Source organism: Chroicocephalus ridibundus, chromosome 21 (assembly GCF_963924245.1).
Source record: "Chroicocephalus ridibundus chromosome 21, bChrRid1.1, whole genome shotgun sequence".
Taxonomy (NCBI): Eukaryota; Metazoa; Chordata; class Aves; order Charadriiformes; family Laridae; genus Chroicocephalus; species Chroicocephalus ridibundus.
The window spans coordinates 1626262-1641314 of NC_086304.1; the positions used below are offsets into that span (position 1 = coordinate 1626262).

At 56.4% G+C, this 15053-nt stretch overlaps 1 protein-coding gene across 1 annotated transcript; it reads left to right on the forward strand.

Moving 5' to 3' along the window:
- The first annotated feature begins 576 nt into the window (after positions 1-576).
- Positions 577-13756, forward strand: MEX3A (mex-3 RNA binding family member A). Its single transcript, XM_063357206.1, has 2 exons — positions 577-1056; positions 12642-13756. The coding sequence occupies exons 1-2, from the start codon at positions 588-590 to the stop codon at positions 13745-13747; spliced, it is 1575 nt and encodes a 524-aa protein (XP_063213276.1). The 5' UTR covers positions 577-587; the 3' UTR covers positions 13748-13756.
- The last annotated feature ends 1297 nt before the right edge of the window (positions 13757-15053 follow it).

Genomic DNA, 15053 nt, shown 5'->3' on the forward strand with positions numbered 1-15053 from the left:
ATTGCAGCCCCCTCCACCCCTGTCACAGTGGGTCCCATTGCAGCCCCCTCCACCCGTGTCACAGCGGGTCCCCCCGCACCCCTCCACCCGCGTCCCGCCGCTCCCCCGGCGCCCCGCGGTCGCTGCCGGCGGGGGTGTGACGGCGGCCGGGGACTACATCCCCCAGCAGCCCGCGGGCCGGGGCAGCCTCCCGCTGCGCCCAGCCGCCTTCAAACAAAAGAGTTTTCCCCCCGCGGGGCTCCGCGCCGCCCCGCGCCCCGCCGGCCCCCCGCACACCCCGCCGGCGGCCGGGAGCCGGGGGCGGAGGCGGCGGCGGGGGGACCCCGGCGGGCTGGAAGTGCCTGGGCGAGGGAGCTCGGGTTACAGAGAGAAAGGGGCTTGGCCAGGCGGAGGGGAGGTGGGCGGAGGGTCCTTTTCTCTCTCTGTTTCTCTCCCTCTGCCTTTTTTTTTTTTTTTTTTTTTCTCCCTTCTCCCTCCCGAGCTCTTTGTGTCCCCCCCCCCCCACTCCCCTCCTCTCGCTCTCACACCCCCCCCCCCCTCCCCAACCAACCACCACCACCCAACCCCCTCTCAAGTCTTTGTTAGCCATGCCTAGCCTGGTAGTACCAGGGATAATGGAAAGGAACGGGGGTTTCGGCGATTTAGGCTGTTTCGGTGGGAGCGGCAAAGACAGAGCGCTGCTGGAGGATGACCGGGCGCTGCAGCTCGCCCTGGACCAGCTCTGCCTGCTGGGGCTAGGCGAGCCTTCCTCCTCCTCCTCCTCCTCCGCCGTGGTGCTGGTGGAGGACAGCAACAACAACAACAATAACCCGCCGCCGCCGCCGCCGCAGCAGCCCCCGCCGCCGCCGCCGCCGCCGCAGCAGCAGCCGCCGCCGCCGCCGCCGCCGCCGCCCCCGGCCCCGAAGGGTTCGTCGGCTCCCAGCGCCGGGGCGGCGGAACCCAAGTTGTGCGCTTTGTACAAGGAGGCCGAGCTGAGGCTGAAGAGCAGCTCCAACACCACCGAGTGCGTCCCGGTGCCCAGCTCCGAGCACGTGGCCGAGATCGTGGGCCGGCAAGGTGAGCGCCGGGGCAACCGTGACCCCCTCCCCGGCCGCCGGTGTGTCCCCCGCCCCCCCCCCCGCCATCCATCCTTCCTTCCTCGGGAAACTTCCCCCGCGGCATCCCGGCGAGGTCGGGGACCGCCCCGCCAACTTCCCCCCGTCGCTTCGCCCCCCGCCGTTCCCTCCCTCCCATTGTTCGGGGCCGGGGCCCGGCGGGCACCCGCGCCCCGCTCGGCTCAGCCCTACCGGGGACAAAGCGGAGGGGACACCCCGCCTCCCCCCCCACCTCCCCGCCACTCCCCGCCTTCCCCGGGCCGAGCGGGGCTCCCCGGGGCTGCGGAGGGGTCGCGGGGTGTGTGTGGGGGTGTAGCTTTTTTGGGGAGGATGGGGGGCAATCTATAGGAATGCTCGCGTGGGCTGCTCCGGCGGGCTGCACCGGGGCACCGAGCCCGTCGCTCCGCCGGTTCCGCGAAAGAGAACCGCGCTCCCCGCCCTCCTCCTTTAAGGAAAGGAAAGGGGGGGAAAAAAAAAAAAAAAAAAAAAAAGGAAAAAGAGGAGGGAAAAAAAAAAAAAGAAAATAAAGCGGGGTCGCGGGGAGAAGGGAAGGAGGAGAGCGGGGCTGGCCGCCGGCGGAGCCCGGCTCCCGGCGTGGGGAGAAAAATCCCCTTTGTTGGGTTCGGCGGAGCGAGGGGGTGTGGTTGTGCCGGGGCTACCGGGCGAGCTGCCGGGCCTAGCGCGGGTCCAAGCGGGCGATTAATGGGAGTTGAACTCCTCCTGCCGCCATGTGACCGGCGGGGACCCCCGCAGCAGCCACCCGGGTGTCCCGCGTGGGTCCCCCACGCCCCCCGGCCCCGCGGCTGCCCGCGCTCCGCCACAGGGATGCTTTTGTTCTCCTTACGGCTCCGTTCGGAGCGAGGTGGAATGGAGGAGGGCTTTAGGGAAAAAAAAAAAAAAAAATTATATCTCTCTCTCTCTTTCTCTACACCACACCCACTCTTAAGTCACCCCTCGCCCACCCCCACCGCTCCGGGCTCCCGGGTGTGCGGGGGGCGGCGGGGGGGGGGGATGGGGGTGGGGGGGGGCGCGGTGCGGTGCGGGCAGCTCCGCGGGCATTGCGGGAGCCGTGGCGGGGGCTCGGGCGTGGGGCTGGCGAGAGAAGTTTCGTGTCGCTTACAGCGGAGAAGGGGGGGGAAAAAAAAAAAAAAGAAAAAGAAAAAAAAAATAATAGTGTGGCTAAGTGGGATTTTTTTTTCTTTTTTTTCTTTTTTTTTTTTTTTTTTCTTTCTCTAAGCAAGTAACTTGACGCTCTGGAAGTGTGACGGGCAGAGACTGCGGCTCCAAAGCCAGATGCTTCCTCTTGGCTCGGGAATTGAAATCGCCCGAGCAGGGGGTTTGCAGTTTGACATGGTGGTGGTGGGGGGGTCGGGGGGAGGCTCCTGGGGACCAGTGCTCCCAGTAGGGAGGCCGAGGTGGGCAAGGGGAGGCCCCGGGGAAGGGGACACGAGTGGCTCATGGCTCTGCATCCTTCCGCTGGAGCGTGGGATGGGAACAATGGAGCTGGTGGCTCGGCTCTCTCCCACCGGTCCCCACGCTGGGATGGAGAGTGCGTGGGGGGGGCCTGTCCTCCCCCAAAACTCGCGGTGTCTGCAGCGGAGGGAACGGCTCTTGCTCTGGCTTCCCCCCCCCCCCCGCCCCGGCCGCCACGCTGGGATGGTGGCCACCGCGCCAGGGATGTTGGGGACACAGTGGGGTGAAGGGCCTGATCCTCCCCGTGATGCTTTTACACCGCTGCGGGTTGAGCGCGGCCAGAAACGGCGGGGGCTGCACCAACCCGGCGCTGGCGGGTGCGAGGCCGTGGAGAATCAGGCCCCCTTTGTTTAATAAAGTTAGAAAAGAGAGAGGATTCGGCAGGCGGAATCGAGGGGAAACGTTAGACGATGCGGGAGGCGCTCGGGCGATTTTCTCCCTGGCTCTGGCTGCTGCCCCAAACTCCCGAGAAGGGGGTGTGTTTCGATGTGCTCGGTACGCAGCGGCGTGGCCGGAGTGATGGAGAGGAACGCGGAGACCTGGATTATTCTATTTTATTTTATTTTTTTTTTTCCACCATTTTTAGCGTTGTGTGAGGGTTTTTCCCACATGGGGGCAAACTGGGAAATGTCAGCGGGCCCGAGCCCCGGCTCCATCAGTTGGTGGGGTGGGCGGTGTGAGCCGTGCCCCTTGGAAGAGGCGGGCGGGCCGGATCCTGCGCCGGTGGAAACCGAGGGGGCTTGAGCAGAGCAGCCCCAGCTCTTTACTCCAGCGGAGGTTATGGCCCACGCTTCTTATTTTTAAAGGCCTATAGGAATGTCTCCTGGGTCCTTGTTTTGGGCGGAAGGCCGGATTATGAGGGTGGAGCTGGGTGCAGGGCACCCTAAGGGGCCGAATCCTGCGCACTCATGGGTGCCTCAGCGGGAATCCCAGGGGGGGACCCAGGAGCTGCAGATTTTGTCCCCCCCCCCCCAGTAATACCGCTCACGGGGCCGGTGGCTTTCTAAGGAAAGGAGTGTTTTATGGGTACTTGTGAAGGGGGTGATGAACATCTTGGAAAAGAGAGCGAAAAAAAAGATGTAACAGTGGAATAAAAATTATTTCAGGGCTTTAATGGGTAACAGGGTTGAGCTTTTTCTTCAACTTCATATTTTCTGATCTGACGCGCCACACTGTTCCTTCATATGGTTTTAAAAGACTATCTACCATCTTTGAAAGTGTACCTTACTGTCATGGATGTGTGTAAAAGGCCTGGATTTGGGCACGGGGGCCCCTTTATGTGCATCCGGCGATGGGATTTCCACCTGCCCTTTACTTTTCCGGAAGAGCGGAAAGGCACTTGAGTATAAATAAGGCTCAAGCCCCATATATTTTTATTGGAACGTTTGTAAGTGTGATTTGCGAAGAGGTTTGATTGTGGCGGAGGGGGTGGCTCCGCTTGGAAGGAGAGATGCTGCGGGAGCGAAACCCATGCGCGGCGGCTCCCCGCTTTCCCCGGGAGCTGGGACCGTGCCCTCGCGGATGGAGCCAATCGCGTGCTGGAAACCCCGCTCGAGTTTGCGCTGGTGCCGGTTTGTGCGCTGGATTCGAGCGGCGCTTCTTCAGCAGCGCGACCACCGCTAGCCGGACTAGCGGATGGGGGGACTCGCTGGGACGAGATCAGGGACTTTGCGGGAATTGGCCGGACAGGCGCTGGGAGCTGCGTCTCCACTGGGATGCCCTCCGCGGTGAGAGCGGGGTGGCTGGTGGGATGCGCCAAGGACTGCTTTGCAAATTGAAGGAGAGGAGACTGAAAAAGGAAGGATGAGGGGATGAAGTCCTAACAGTCCCTTTGACTGACGTTTGTGACCTCTTCCACTCTGCCCCTGGCCATGGTTGGCAATGACTTCCCTTCCCCGGCTGGAAGTGGAGCCATGACCTCCATGCACGCCCTCCTGTTGCTGCGAGGGTGAGGAGCGCGGATGTCTCTGCCTCCGTCGCGATTCCTGCAGATCGTTCCCCTTTCCCTCGGTGTGTGAACTCCAGCCGTGCTGAGTTTGGGTGGCTGAACCTCCTGGCAGGTGGCGTGGTGAGCATGGTGCTCCCTGGTTCTTCTGGAGCTGCTCCGGACCTGCGTGGTGCGTTGGGGTGCTTGGTGGCTCTTGTATTTCTCCTGCCAGCTCTTGTGGGCGTCTTCCCTGCAACACCCTTTCCGTGACCACGTGTGTTCTCAGGGCCGCACGGATAAATTTGCCGGGGTGTAAAGACAAAGCACGGAAGAAGTGGTTTGCAGGTGATTTTTGAGGAGATGGTGGGGCACCAAGGGAGTCACAAAGGAGAAGGTTCTTGCAAGCCAAGGGTGTGGGTTGGGATGGGGGAGATGCTGGGAGAGCGTCTCAAGGTGTTGTGCTTCGGCCGTTCAGACTGTGAATTCAGAAAAAGGGGCAGAAATCCTCAGCCACCGAGATGTCCAGGTTCTTGCCTGGAAGTCACCTGCGGTGGGTGTAGACCAGCCTGGTGAAGATGCGTATCAGACTTTTCCACCAGTGTTCGATCTGCTCCCAGTGCCAAACTGGGCTGCTGTCAGTGGAGCCAGGGAAGAGGCTGCTGGGCTCGAAGCGGGGCACGTTTAAGGCTGGAGACACGGTTAGGGAGACACGGTCGCGGTTCTTTGTGTGCCTGCTGTGTTGCGGCCATGGGGAGAAGGTAGCGGGTCAGTTTGGCTTCCTGCTGCGTGGACCACAACAGGGCGAGCCGCCCGCTCCCAGCAGGCACCAGTAAGAGTATTTTTGCTCTCATCATCAATAGTAGCAGCCATTGTCACCTGTACCCGGAGACACCCTTTGATGAAGCATCTCCCAGCCTGCTCCAACTAGCCCGTTGTCACCAGGAATGAGATTATGTGAGAGAGGAGCTTAATATAAATTGCTCTTTCTTGGCAAGGTGAAGTCAAATAACAAGAGGCCCCACTAACCCCAGGTGATTGGGCTCTTTGTGTAGCTCCAAACATGCTCTAACGCTTTCAGCATTTAAAAATAGTCCAAGGAAGCCTTTTTTCATTGAGGAAGTCTGATGATTGCAGCTCCCCCACCCACCATGTGGAGGTGGATGCACAGCATCCGAGAAGCAGCGAGGGGGTCAGATCCTGTTGTCTGCTGGCTTCGCGTAAATCTTGGAGCTAAAGGCACCCGGTCCGGTGGGGCCTGAAAACCAACCTCCGTCCGCCGCTCAAGCAGCTGGAGACGGGCCTTGAAGGGAGAGAGAGAAATTGCAGTGGGTGTCAGATTGTTATAAAGTGTTAATGAGAATCCATCTGAATTTACACCAGGGAAAAGTGCGGAACGGGATCGACTTTGTGCGGTTTGAACTAGAGGTGGGAGGAGAAAATGGGTCTGGGAGAGAGACAAAGGGAATTTTCTAGGGAGACACGCACGCCCCGCGCATCGGATCCGGCTGCTGGATGCCGCGCTGACCGAGTGAACCGCGCCGCAGAGCAGCCGGCTGGAATCTAGGGCAGTGGGAAAGCGCGCTGGCGTTGGGTGGGGGCCCCCGCCCCCCACCCCGTTCTTGTCTTTGTCTGGCAGCCCCCTCCTCCTGCATCCCCCCCTCTCCCCGCCAGCTCGCCGGGCCCCGCGTTCCCCCCCGCGCCGTCCGGCTCCCAGCGTGTGCCGCGCAGGATTGTGCCATGCAGGGGTCCGCGGTCACACCCACCCCGGTGTGATGCATCGCTGCCGGAGAGCGGCTGCTCAGCACCGGGGGCTTCCAGCCCCACTTCCCAACTTTCCCCCCCCCACCTCAAGCCGCACAACAAGGCGACGATTGTCTGTGGCATCTGGGTTGTTGCTTTTGGGTCGGTTGCTTTTTTCTTTTTTTCCTTTTTTTTTTTTTTTTTAATTAATAAACAACTTTCGTCGCCGCATGAAAACGCTTAAAATCGCTGCGCTGAAATGAGGTGGTTGCTTATTTTCGTGGCGTGACGGTGCGTTGGGTTTGGGGTTTTCCCCCCCCACACACCCCCCTTCTTGTAAACACAACTTGCATCATCAGTACAATAAAACCTCAATGCAAAGGGATTTAGTTGTTTGTTTGTGGTCCTTTTGTGTGCATTTGTGTTTGGGGTTGGTTTTTTTTTTGACACCACTTTCATCAGATTTTTCAATGCAGCAAAAATCTCACTCCACAGATATTCGGGAGGGTTTATTTGTGATGTTCTTTGTGTGCTCGTCTTTTAACATGGCTTTCATCTTAAATGGAAAAAGAATGCCCCACCTTACCAGAGATATTTGAGGGTTGTTTATTTTATGGTCCTCTTTAATTTTATGACTATAACAGAAAAAAGACTGGGTCCTAATTTGCCCACAGGCTCTCTTACACCACACCAGCAATGTCAAAATGTCTTCAGTGGGGTATTTGCAGGTGTAATTTATACCCGGGCAGTGTAAAGGTGCGTTAGTGTAAATGAGAAGAGGCCTAAAAATCTTTTGTCTGTAAAGATAATTTTGTATCTGAAAACAAGAAATACAAGGACCTGGAGTGATTTGTGTGGTGTGTTTTGTTTTTTTTTTTTAAAAAAAAAACCAACAAAAACAAAACCCCCGCCAAACAAAAAAAAAAACCCCACCTCGGGGCTGGGTCTTTAGCTCTTTGCTGGGAGCTGGTACGGCACCTCCGATGCTTTCCGGGGAAGCCCGCACTGCTGGGCGTAAACTGGCACGTGGCGGAGGTGTGCTGGTGTGCGCCAGGTAGGACCCTCTAGACTGCACCAGTGTGTCCCTGGGCAGGATCCGGCCTTCCAGAGGCAGTAAGGAGAAGGTCGTCAGCGGGTTTAACTCTGAATTTACACTAAAGTAAAATATCCGATGAAAATACTCTGTAGGCATGGCTGCGTCTTCCATCGCGCTGTCCTTCTGCTGGCATTTACACCGTGCGGGGTGAGGTGGGCACGTCCAGTGCACGTCCATCCCGTGCGCTGCTCCGGCCTTTTCCTGCTGCTGGAGCAGTGCTCCGGAGCCGGGCTGCAAACCGCAGGGATGTCCCGTGGAAGCGCGGTGGTTTTACACCGCTCTGAAGTGAGACAAGGTTTGGGATGGGTTCCTGCGCAGTAAAAAGCAGCCAGATCAGATGCGTCTTACGCCCTTGGTGCCCTCGTGAGCCTTCGCTGGACCGTGCTCTCGAAGCCTTCTCCGTTGGTTGTGATGGATTTGTTTCCCCCTGATGCGGGGGTAAGCGGAGAGGAGAATGGGGCGCTGCATCCAAATCTTCCCCTACCCCTCCCCAGTTTGCCAATGTCTAGACTCCATTTATTTATTTGTTTTTTAGCCAGAGCTAGCTGCTCTGCGGATTAATTCCAGTTAGATAACTGGTCTGGGTGCCGGAGGCGCGGCAGTCCTCAAGGGTTTGTTCCTGTGTGTTAAGGTTTGTGGCTTACTAGGGTAATTTGCAAACACATTTACTTTGAGTCAATTGGCAATCAGTTAACTGAAGTTAAAAAGAAAAAGGGGTGGGGGGAGGAAATAATCATAGAAGCCTCCTTTGCAGAATGCTTTGGGATCTGTGTTATTGGCAAAGACCAGAATAATAGAAGCTAGGTAGTGGAAACACGACAAGAAAGGGCTTAATTCTCTCTCTAATATCAAAATCTAACTGGCAGGAGTCTGCCAGGGATCAATTAGCTGATGTCTGCACACTGCCTTTTAAAGAGTAGAACGCAACAGCAAAGTTAGATATTATTATAGTTTCTACGGGTCCTTTTCTCCTCTTAGTTTTACATTTTTCACACCACCTACTAAGCAGTTCTCTCCCCTTTTAATAATCCACGGAGTAAAGCTGTTTGTTGCGTGTTGTTTTCAAATTTCAGTTACGCATGAAGCAGGCCTTTCATTTAAAAAACCCCCAAACTGTACAGGACAGAATTCGTTTGGAAAAAGCGCGTAGGACTGTGCTGCTCATCCGGCCGGGGTGTAAGGGGCCGCATCCTGATCTGGCTGTGCTCTGTCAGAAGCGGAGCGGTGTCAAAGAAGGCTCAGCCCCTATTTAGTTGTGCGCAGCAAGGTCAGGGATGGGGCTGAGGTGGGCTGGGAGCCTCGCCACGAGGTGGGTAAATCAGATTTAAGCCCAGCCTGATTTTAGCTGATGGAAATCAGCGCAGCTCTCTCGGAAGTTGGTGGAGTTACCTGGATTTATGCTGCTGATGGCTTGGCCTGTTGTCTGCACCAGTTTAGAGCTGCTAGAGATCTGGGCCACTGGACCTGCTGGGCTGCTGGTCTTGATGGAGTTGGTCTAATTTCCTGTGGGGTTATTTTCTCCAGTTTTTAAGCACAGGATCCCCCATCTGTCTGTCTCTGCAAAGCTGGCTTTCCTGTCTGCAGGCCTGCACGGAGACCCTCCCTCCTCCTCCTCCTCCCCCTGCTTCTCACACCATCGACTGCACCATGCGTCCTTTTGTCCGTTTCTCGATCCTCCCTCCCCCTCTCGCCACGCTCTCTCCTTGCCCGTCTCCCTTTCGCCGTTTTGGGGTGTCTCTCCTTTGCCTCCACACCCCTAATTCTCCTCCTGCCTCCGAGGGATCCCAGCATGCCTCTCCCTGAATTTCCATCACCTTTCCTCCATCCCTAACTCCCTCCCACCCTCTCGTGTAACTCGCTTACGTTTGCCCTCATTCATGTGTATTCCTTGCCACCGTTTCCTTCCATCTGTCCCCAGCATGGAGCCCCCGTCCTTTGTCACTGCTCTGCTTGCCTGACCCTCTGTGTCGCCTCCTTGATTGTTCCCTCTCGTGCTGGGCTCAGATCCCTCTCCCCTGACACGCAGTCATTGTCCCGTGGCTTAGAAAAACGCCGAACCCCAGCCCCAGCCCTGACGAACGCCTACCTGAGGTCCTTTTGCAAAGGAGAGCAAGCCTCGCGCTGCTGGGAGGCAGAACATGGGTCACCGAGGAATTTGGCGATTGCTGCTTGGGGCTGGGGTGATGCACAGGAGTCGTTTTCAGCGCAGATGCTTGCCGCTAACACCCCTTTTCTTTCCACGCGACACTCCGGTGATATCCCTGGGGAAATGGTGGCATCTCGGTTAATCTTCCTAAGATGGAATCTCCATCTTTGGAGCGAGCGGCATAGGAGCGGAGCAGGGAAATGTCTGCCAGGGACGGGTCAGGGAGAGCCAGCCCTGCCTTGGGGCTGCGGGAGGGCAGAGGTGACCCCTCCACGCTTTTATCCCGCCCTCCACGGCCTCCTTGGGATGAACCTTTATTCTGGGATTGTGTCTGCGTGGTTTTATTCTACAGTTGTGTCGTGCCCAGCCCCGCAAAGTCTTATTCTTTGAGTTTCCCAAGTCCTAATAATAGAACACGGTAGGTGACCACCCGTCCACATCAGCTGTTTAGAAACTTTACTGAACAAAGCGTTGCAAATATACTCCAGGGTGCAAACTTGGTGGGGAGTACCATGTGAGCTACGTTGGACTTGGCAGGGGGTGGATTTGGTTTGGATTTTGGGGGTTTGCCCAGCTCCTTCTCTGGGTCAGGTCTAGCATTTCCATTCCGCAGGAACATGAAATTAGTGGCTTAGAGATGGGTCTAATGCAGCAGCATCGCAATGCTAAGTATTAGAGGAAGTTTTGCAGTAGCACAGAGCAAGAGAGAGCAATTCTTCCCGTTGCACGAACTGGGGACTGAGGCTCAGAGAGCCGAGGAGTTAAAAGTCGCACTGGGAGTCGAGAGCGAAGTCAGGATTTACCAGCACGTGTCTTACACCAACGCCAAGACCCTCCGACGGGTGGTGGGGTTTCGAAGCACTGCCGGCAGGTTTCGCCTTGGCGCCGTCTCCCGCAGTTTGAGGAGGCTGCACCCCGGTGCCCACGCGCCGTCGCGAGATGCGAGTTGCGACCCGTCAGGCTGAGCGTGCTTTGTGCCGTCTCTGACTATTGGTCGTACCGTGTGCGGCGCCTGCCACCGCTGCGAGCGCGGGGAATTATTCTTGTCAGCTGTCGTGGCACCAGGCTCTGTTTTTATCACTGAAGGTGCGGGGTTCGATTCTTGCTAATGATACGTGGTGGTGGGATCGTTACGTTCCTGTAAATACCCTGGTGTCACAAGTCGGTGTCTCATGAGATGAGCTGCAGATAAGGGGCAGCATGAAGCGAGTGGCAGCCCTGAACTCCCAGCTGGGAGAGGTGTTGTTATTTATTAGGATCTGTGTAAATAATAATGTTCCAGCCCACCAGCTGCGGAATCTTAATTTCTGGGTTGCAGAAGCATCGTTTGCAGGTCACCTTGTGTTAAAGTATGATGGCAGTGTAGTAGTAAGTTGAGGGAAACAGATGGTCAGAGGAGAGGACAAGAGATGGGCTCCTTTTGGGATGGGGAGGAGGTGGGGGATCTCACAGAGGGTTCCGTGCCATATCCTGATCCTTTTCTTCCATGAGCCCCGAGTCAGACACCTGAATCCTTGGGAAACCAAGGCAAAACGCTTGCCGTACTCCATCCGCACAAGTAGAAACACGATGTCATGGAAAATCACGGTTTTTGATTTTTCTTAGGGACCTGAACTTGGAGCAAACCTCCCCGCAGAGGAAGCTGCAGTCTGCACGGAAACTTGGTGCCAGGCTTTGAAAATGCCTTCAGGCACCGAGGAAGGCTTTTGGAGAGAGGGGTCAGAGGGACAGCAGCAGGGAGGGCTGCCAGAAGTAGTTTAGAAAACCGTGCCACATCTGTAAAAACATTTAGTTGCTTGGTGGCATCCTAGTGTCTTCTAGAAACCTGGAGTTACACAGCTGGCTCTAAACCCCTCTAAAAAGTGATTTGGAAGCCAAAACACACTGAAAACTCTCTTGCCTTTTTTGGAAAAGCAGAAAGATGTTTTCTGAGCCGTACGGAGCAGGGGGAATAGGCTTGGTGGGCTCCAGGGAGGTGGATACCGATACGCAAAAGCACTGGTATGGCAAGTGACCTCGGGAAAGGGTCCGAGCGCCCGCTCGGGTGCCCGGGGTGGTGGGGTGGCCTGTGGCCATCGCTGTTTGACACACCGGAGGGAGAGTCGAGGGCAAAACGCAGCCCTCGCCTGCATGGCCTCCCCGCCCCGGGCAGCCATGGCCGTGCTGTCGCTGCAGCTCCCGGTGAGCGCCAGGAGCCAGGCCCCCTCACAGCCTGCGGCGGGGCTCACGTGGGCACGGGAGGGCAGCCCTGCCCCATTTCCTGCTGGTTTGACCCCAAAGCAAATACTGGCATCCTGCGACGCCCCCCCGGCCTCCTGGCAGTACAGACCTTTGGGGTCCTGCCGTATCTGAGGTGGGGAGCCCAAATTGCTGCATCTCCGCTAACCCTGCCCAAACTTCACTCCCCAGAAGTGGCCAGGTCACACCCGATTCACCCCAAAAGCTCCGCAGCGGGGCAGAAGTCCCCATGGAAGGCTCCACTCTCTGGAGTTATGGCAGTCTCCCCTCGTGCTCCCCGTGAGCTGGCACGGGGTGGCGAAGGGGCTCTGCATCAGCCATGCCTGGCTGTGGACTCGGCATCCCCCTGCTTTTTCCTGTCATCTCCAGCCTCTCTCGTGGCCCCGTGTGTCAGCTGAATCCATCCTGTGCCCTCTGAGGAGAGGGGAGCCAGGGCAGCCATCTTCTCTGAGGGGCAACGTGGCGGGACCTGGCCATCAGTGGGGACGGGCTTCCTCACAGGGACCAGAGGGCTTGAATCCCCTCCACCGCGGCTCCTTGGTGCCTGGGGGTGTGAGACAGGGAGATCTCTGAGGGGTGATTGCTGAGGGGTGGCTGGTTTCTGAGGGGAGGCGGCTGAGGGGGATTGTGTGGTGGGGGGCAGCACACAAAATGGCGACACCCTCATGAGGGTGAGGGACTGGGAGCTCCTGAGGGAAGAGCTCTCTTGGGATGGTGAGGGGAGGAAACCTTCCTCTGGCATGTCTCCTGTCAGGGTTAGCGGGGAAGAAAGGGCCTTTCCCTCATTTTAGGTTGCCGGGCAGTGGCTGCCGCGTGGTGCAGGCCCTGCTGCAAGCATGGCGCTGCAGCCTGGTTTCCTGAGGAGAGGGGAGGGCGGCGGGACAGCCTCTCTAACCTCCCTGCCTTGTTTTCTCTCTCTTCCCCAAGGCTGCAAGATCAAAGCCCTGCGGGCGAAGACCAACACCTACATCAAGACTCCAGTGCGGGGTGAGGAGCCGGTCTTCATGGTGACGGGACGGCGGGAGGACGTGGCCATGGCCCGGCGGGAGATCATCTCCGCGGCCGAGCACTTCTCCATGATCAGGGCCTCCCGCAACAAGGCTGGCACCACTTTCGGCAGCGCTCCCACCTTGCCGGGGCAAGTCACCATCCGTGTGCGCGTGCCCTACCGCGTGGTGGGCTTGGTGGTGGGTCCCAAAGGAGCCACCATCAAGCGGATCCAGCAGCAGACCAACACCTACATCATCACGCCCAGCCGGGACCGGGACCCCGTCTTCGAAATCACCGGCGCGCCGGGCAACGTTGAGCGCGCCCGGGAGGAGATTGAGACCCACATCGCGGTGAGGACGGGAAAGATCCTGGAGTACAACAACGAGAACGACTTCCTCTCCAGCAGCCCTGACTCCGGCATGGAGAACCGCTACTCGGAGGCCTGGCGGGTCCATACACCGGCACCGGGCTGCAAGCCCCTCTCCACCTTCCGGCAGAACAGCCTGGGGTGCATCGGCGACTGCTCCGTCGACCCCGTCTACGAGACCCCCCGGCTGAACGACCAAAACGACTTCAATTACGGTTACCTCTTCCCCAACTATGGCGTGAACAAGCAAGATCTGTATTACGGGGTGCCGGAGTCGGGTGCCCCGATGTGGGCTGGGCAGGAGAACACCAACCCCGTCTCGGTGCTCTTCTCGAAGCAGCAGCGGTCCAGCAGTACCGGCGCCATCCACCCAAATTCACATCGCTCCCCGTCCTCCTCCATCCAAGAGCCCAATCTCTCCGGTCTCCCCAGGCGGTCGCAGGGGGAACCGCTCCAAGGGTTTTCCAAGCTGGGGACGACCACCGCTGCCCGGACGTCTGTCTCCAGCAGCCGCGAGTGCATGGTGTGTTTCGAAAGCGAAGTTACGGCAGCTCTGGTGCCGTGCGGCCACAACCTCTTCTGCATGGAGTGTGCCGTGAGGATCTGCGAGAGGACTGATCCGGAGTGCCCGGTTTGCCACGCTGCAGCCACTCAGGCCATTAGAATATTTTCCTAAAGAGACAGAGCAGGGCATTGGGGTGGGGGGTGGGGGTAGGAAGGGAGCGTGGGGGGGGGCCAGGAAAGAAAAATGATGATGATAATAATAATAATAATAATAATGATAATGATAATAATAATAATAATAATGACATCTGAAGAACAAACAAATGAATGAAAGAATAAATTAATTTAAAGAAGAAGAAGAAGAAAAAAAAAAAGAAATTATTTTACAAGCAATGTATGTTATTTTTTAAAAAAAAAAAAGTGAATAATAAAATTAAAATGAATAGCAAAGCCAGAAATTTTGAAGGGCGAATGATGCTCCAGCCTGCAATGTCTTTTTTAAAACAAGTACTCTGAACGCACACTCGGATCTCGCAAGCAAAGCGGTTTAGTTCAGTTTTTTTTGGTGGTGAGATTGGGACTTCTCTGCATTGACCAAGCCAGGCCATCGCGATCGGACGGGGAAGGGAGCAGGGACGCGGGGAGGGCCCTGCCAGCCTTTCTTCTCCAGCCACGTTCAACCTTCGTCTTGGTCTGAAGCCCCTACTCTCCTCCCCCCCAGGGATGGCAGCCCAACTGGGAGCTCAGAAAGAAACAAATAGGAAGAAAGGAAAACGGATGTCGGGGATTTAGAAAAAAAAACAAGAAAGAAACCATCAACCTCTGGGAACCTGTTAGAACGAGGGCACAACTGTATTACCTCAAAGATTTAAACAAAAAAAAAAAAAACCACAGCAGCTAAAGAACTTTTATTGTTTTCCTTTTTTTCTAAAAAAAAACCAAACAAAAAAAAAACACAAAAAAAAAAAAAGAAAATCAAAAGAAGAAGATGAAGAAATAAAAATGGCGCCGGTGAAACTGAAGAAGGTTTGGAAGAACCTATTGGAATCACACTGGGCGATTAGCATTTATTTTATTATTCTGAGCCACCGTGGAGTCTGGAACTTTGTTCTTTTTTCCTTATCCGAGCAGGGATTTGTTCATCAGACGAATCAGGAGTCACTAACAGGGTATTTCAAAAGCGGTCCTGAGTTCCCATCCATGGGGGGAGTGTACCGACTTCCGCGTTTCCGTAGTTCACTCTTCATCCTTTTTTCCACGTGATGCCAGCTGCAGCTACACACAACACGCACGCGCGCACACACGCACACACGTAACATTGTGCTTTTCTTTTCTTAGAAAAAAATATATATATATCGCACCAAAACCTAAGAAAGACGATCATGCAATACAGGCAATGAGCCCATACGAAACCAACATGCATCCCAACAGAAAGCAAAAAAAAAAAAAAACCCCGAGTTTATATATATAATTTTGTT

Bases quoted from the DNA above. Each gene is read 5' to 3' on its own strand.
- MEX3A (XM_063357206.1), top strand. From the start codon at position 588: ATGCCTAGCCTGGTAGTACCAGGGATAATGGAAAGGAACGGGGGTTTC. The intron at 1,057-12,641 runs GTGAGCGCCGGG...CTCTTCCCCAAG, and splicing joins CGAGATCGTGGGCCGGCAAG to GCTGCAAGATCAAAGCCCTG.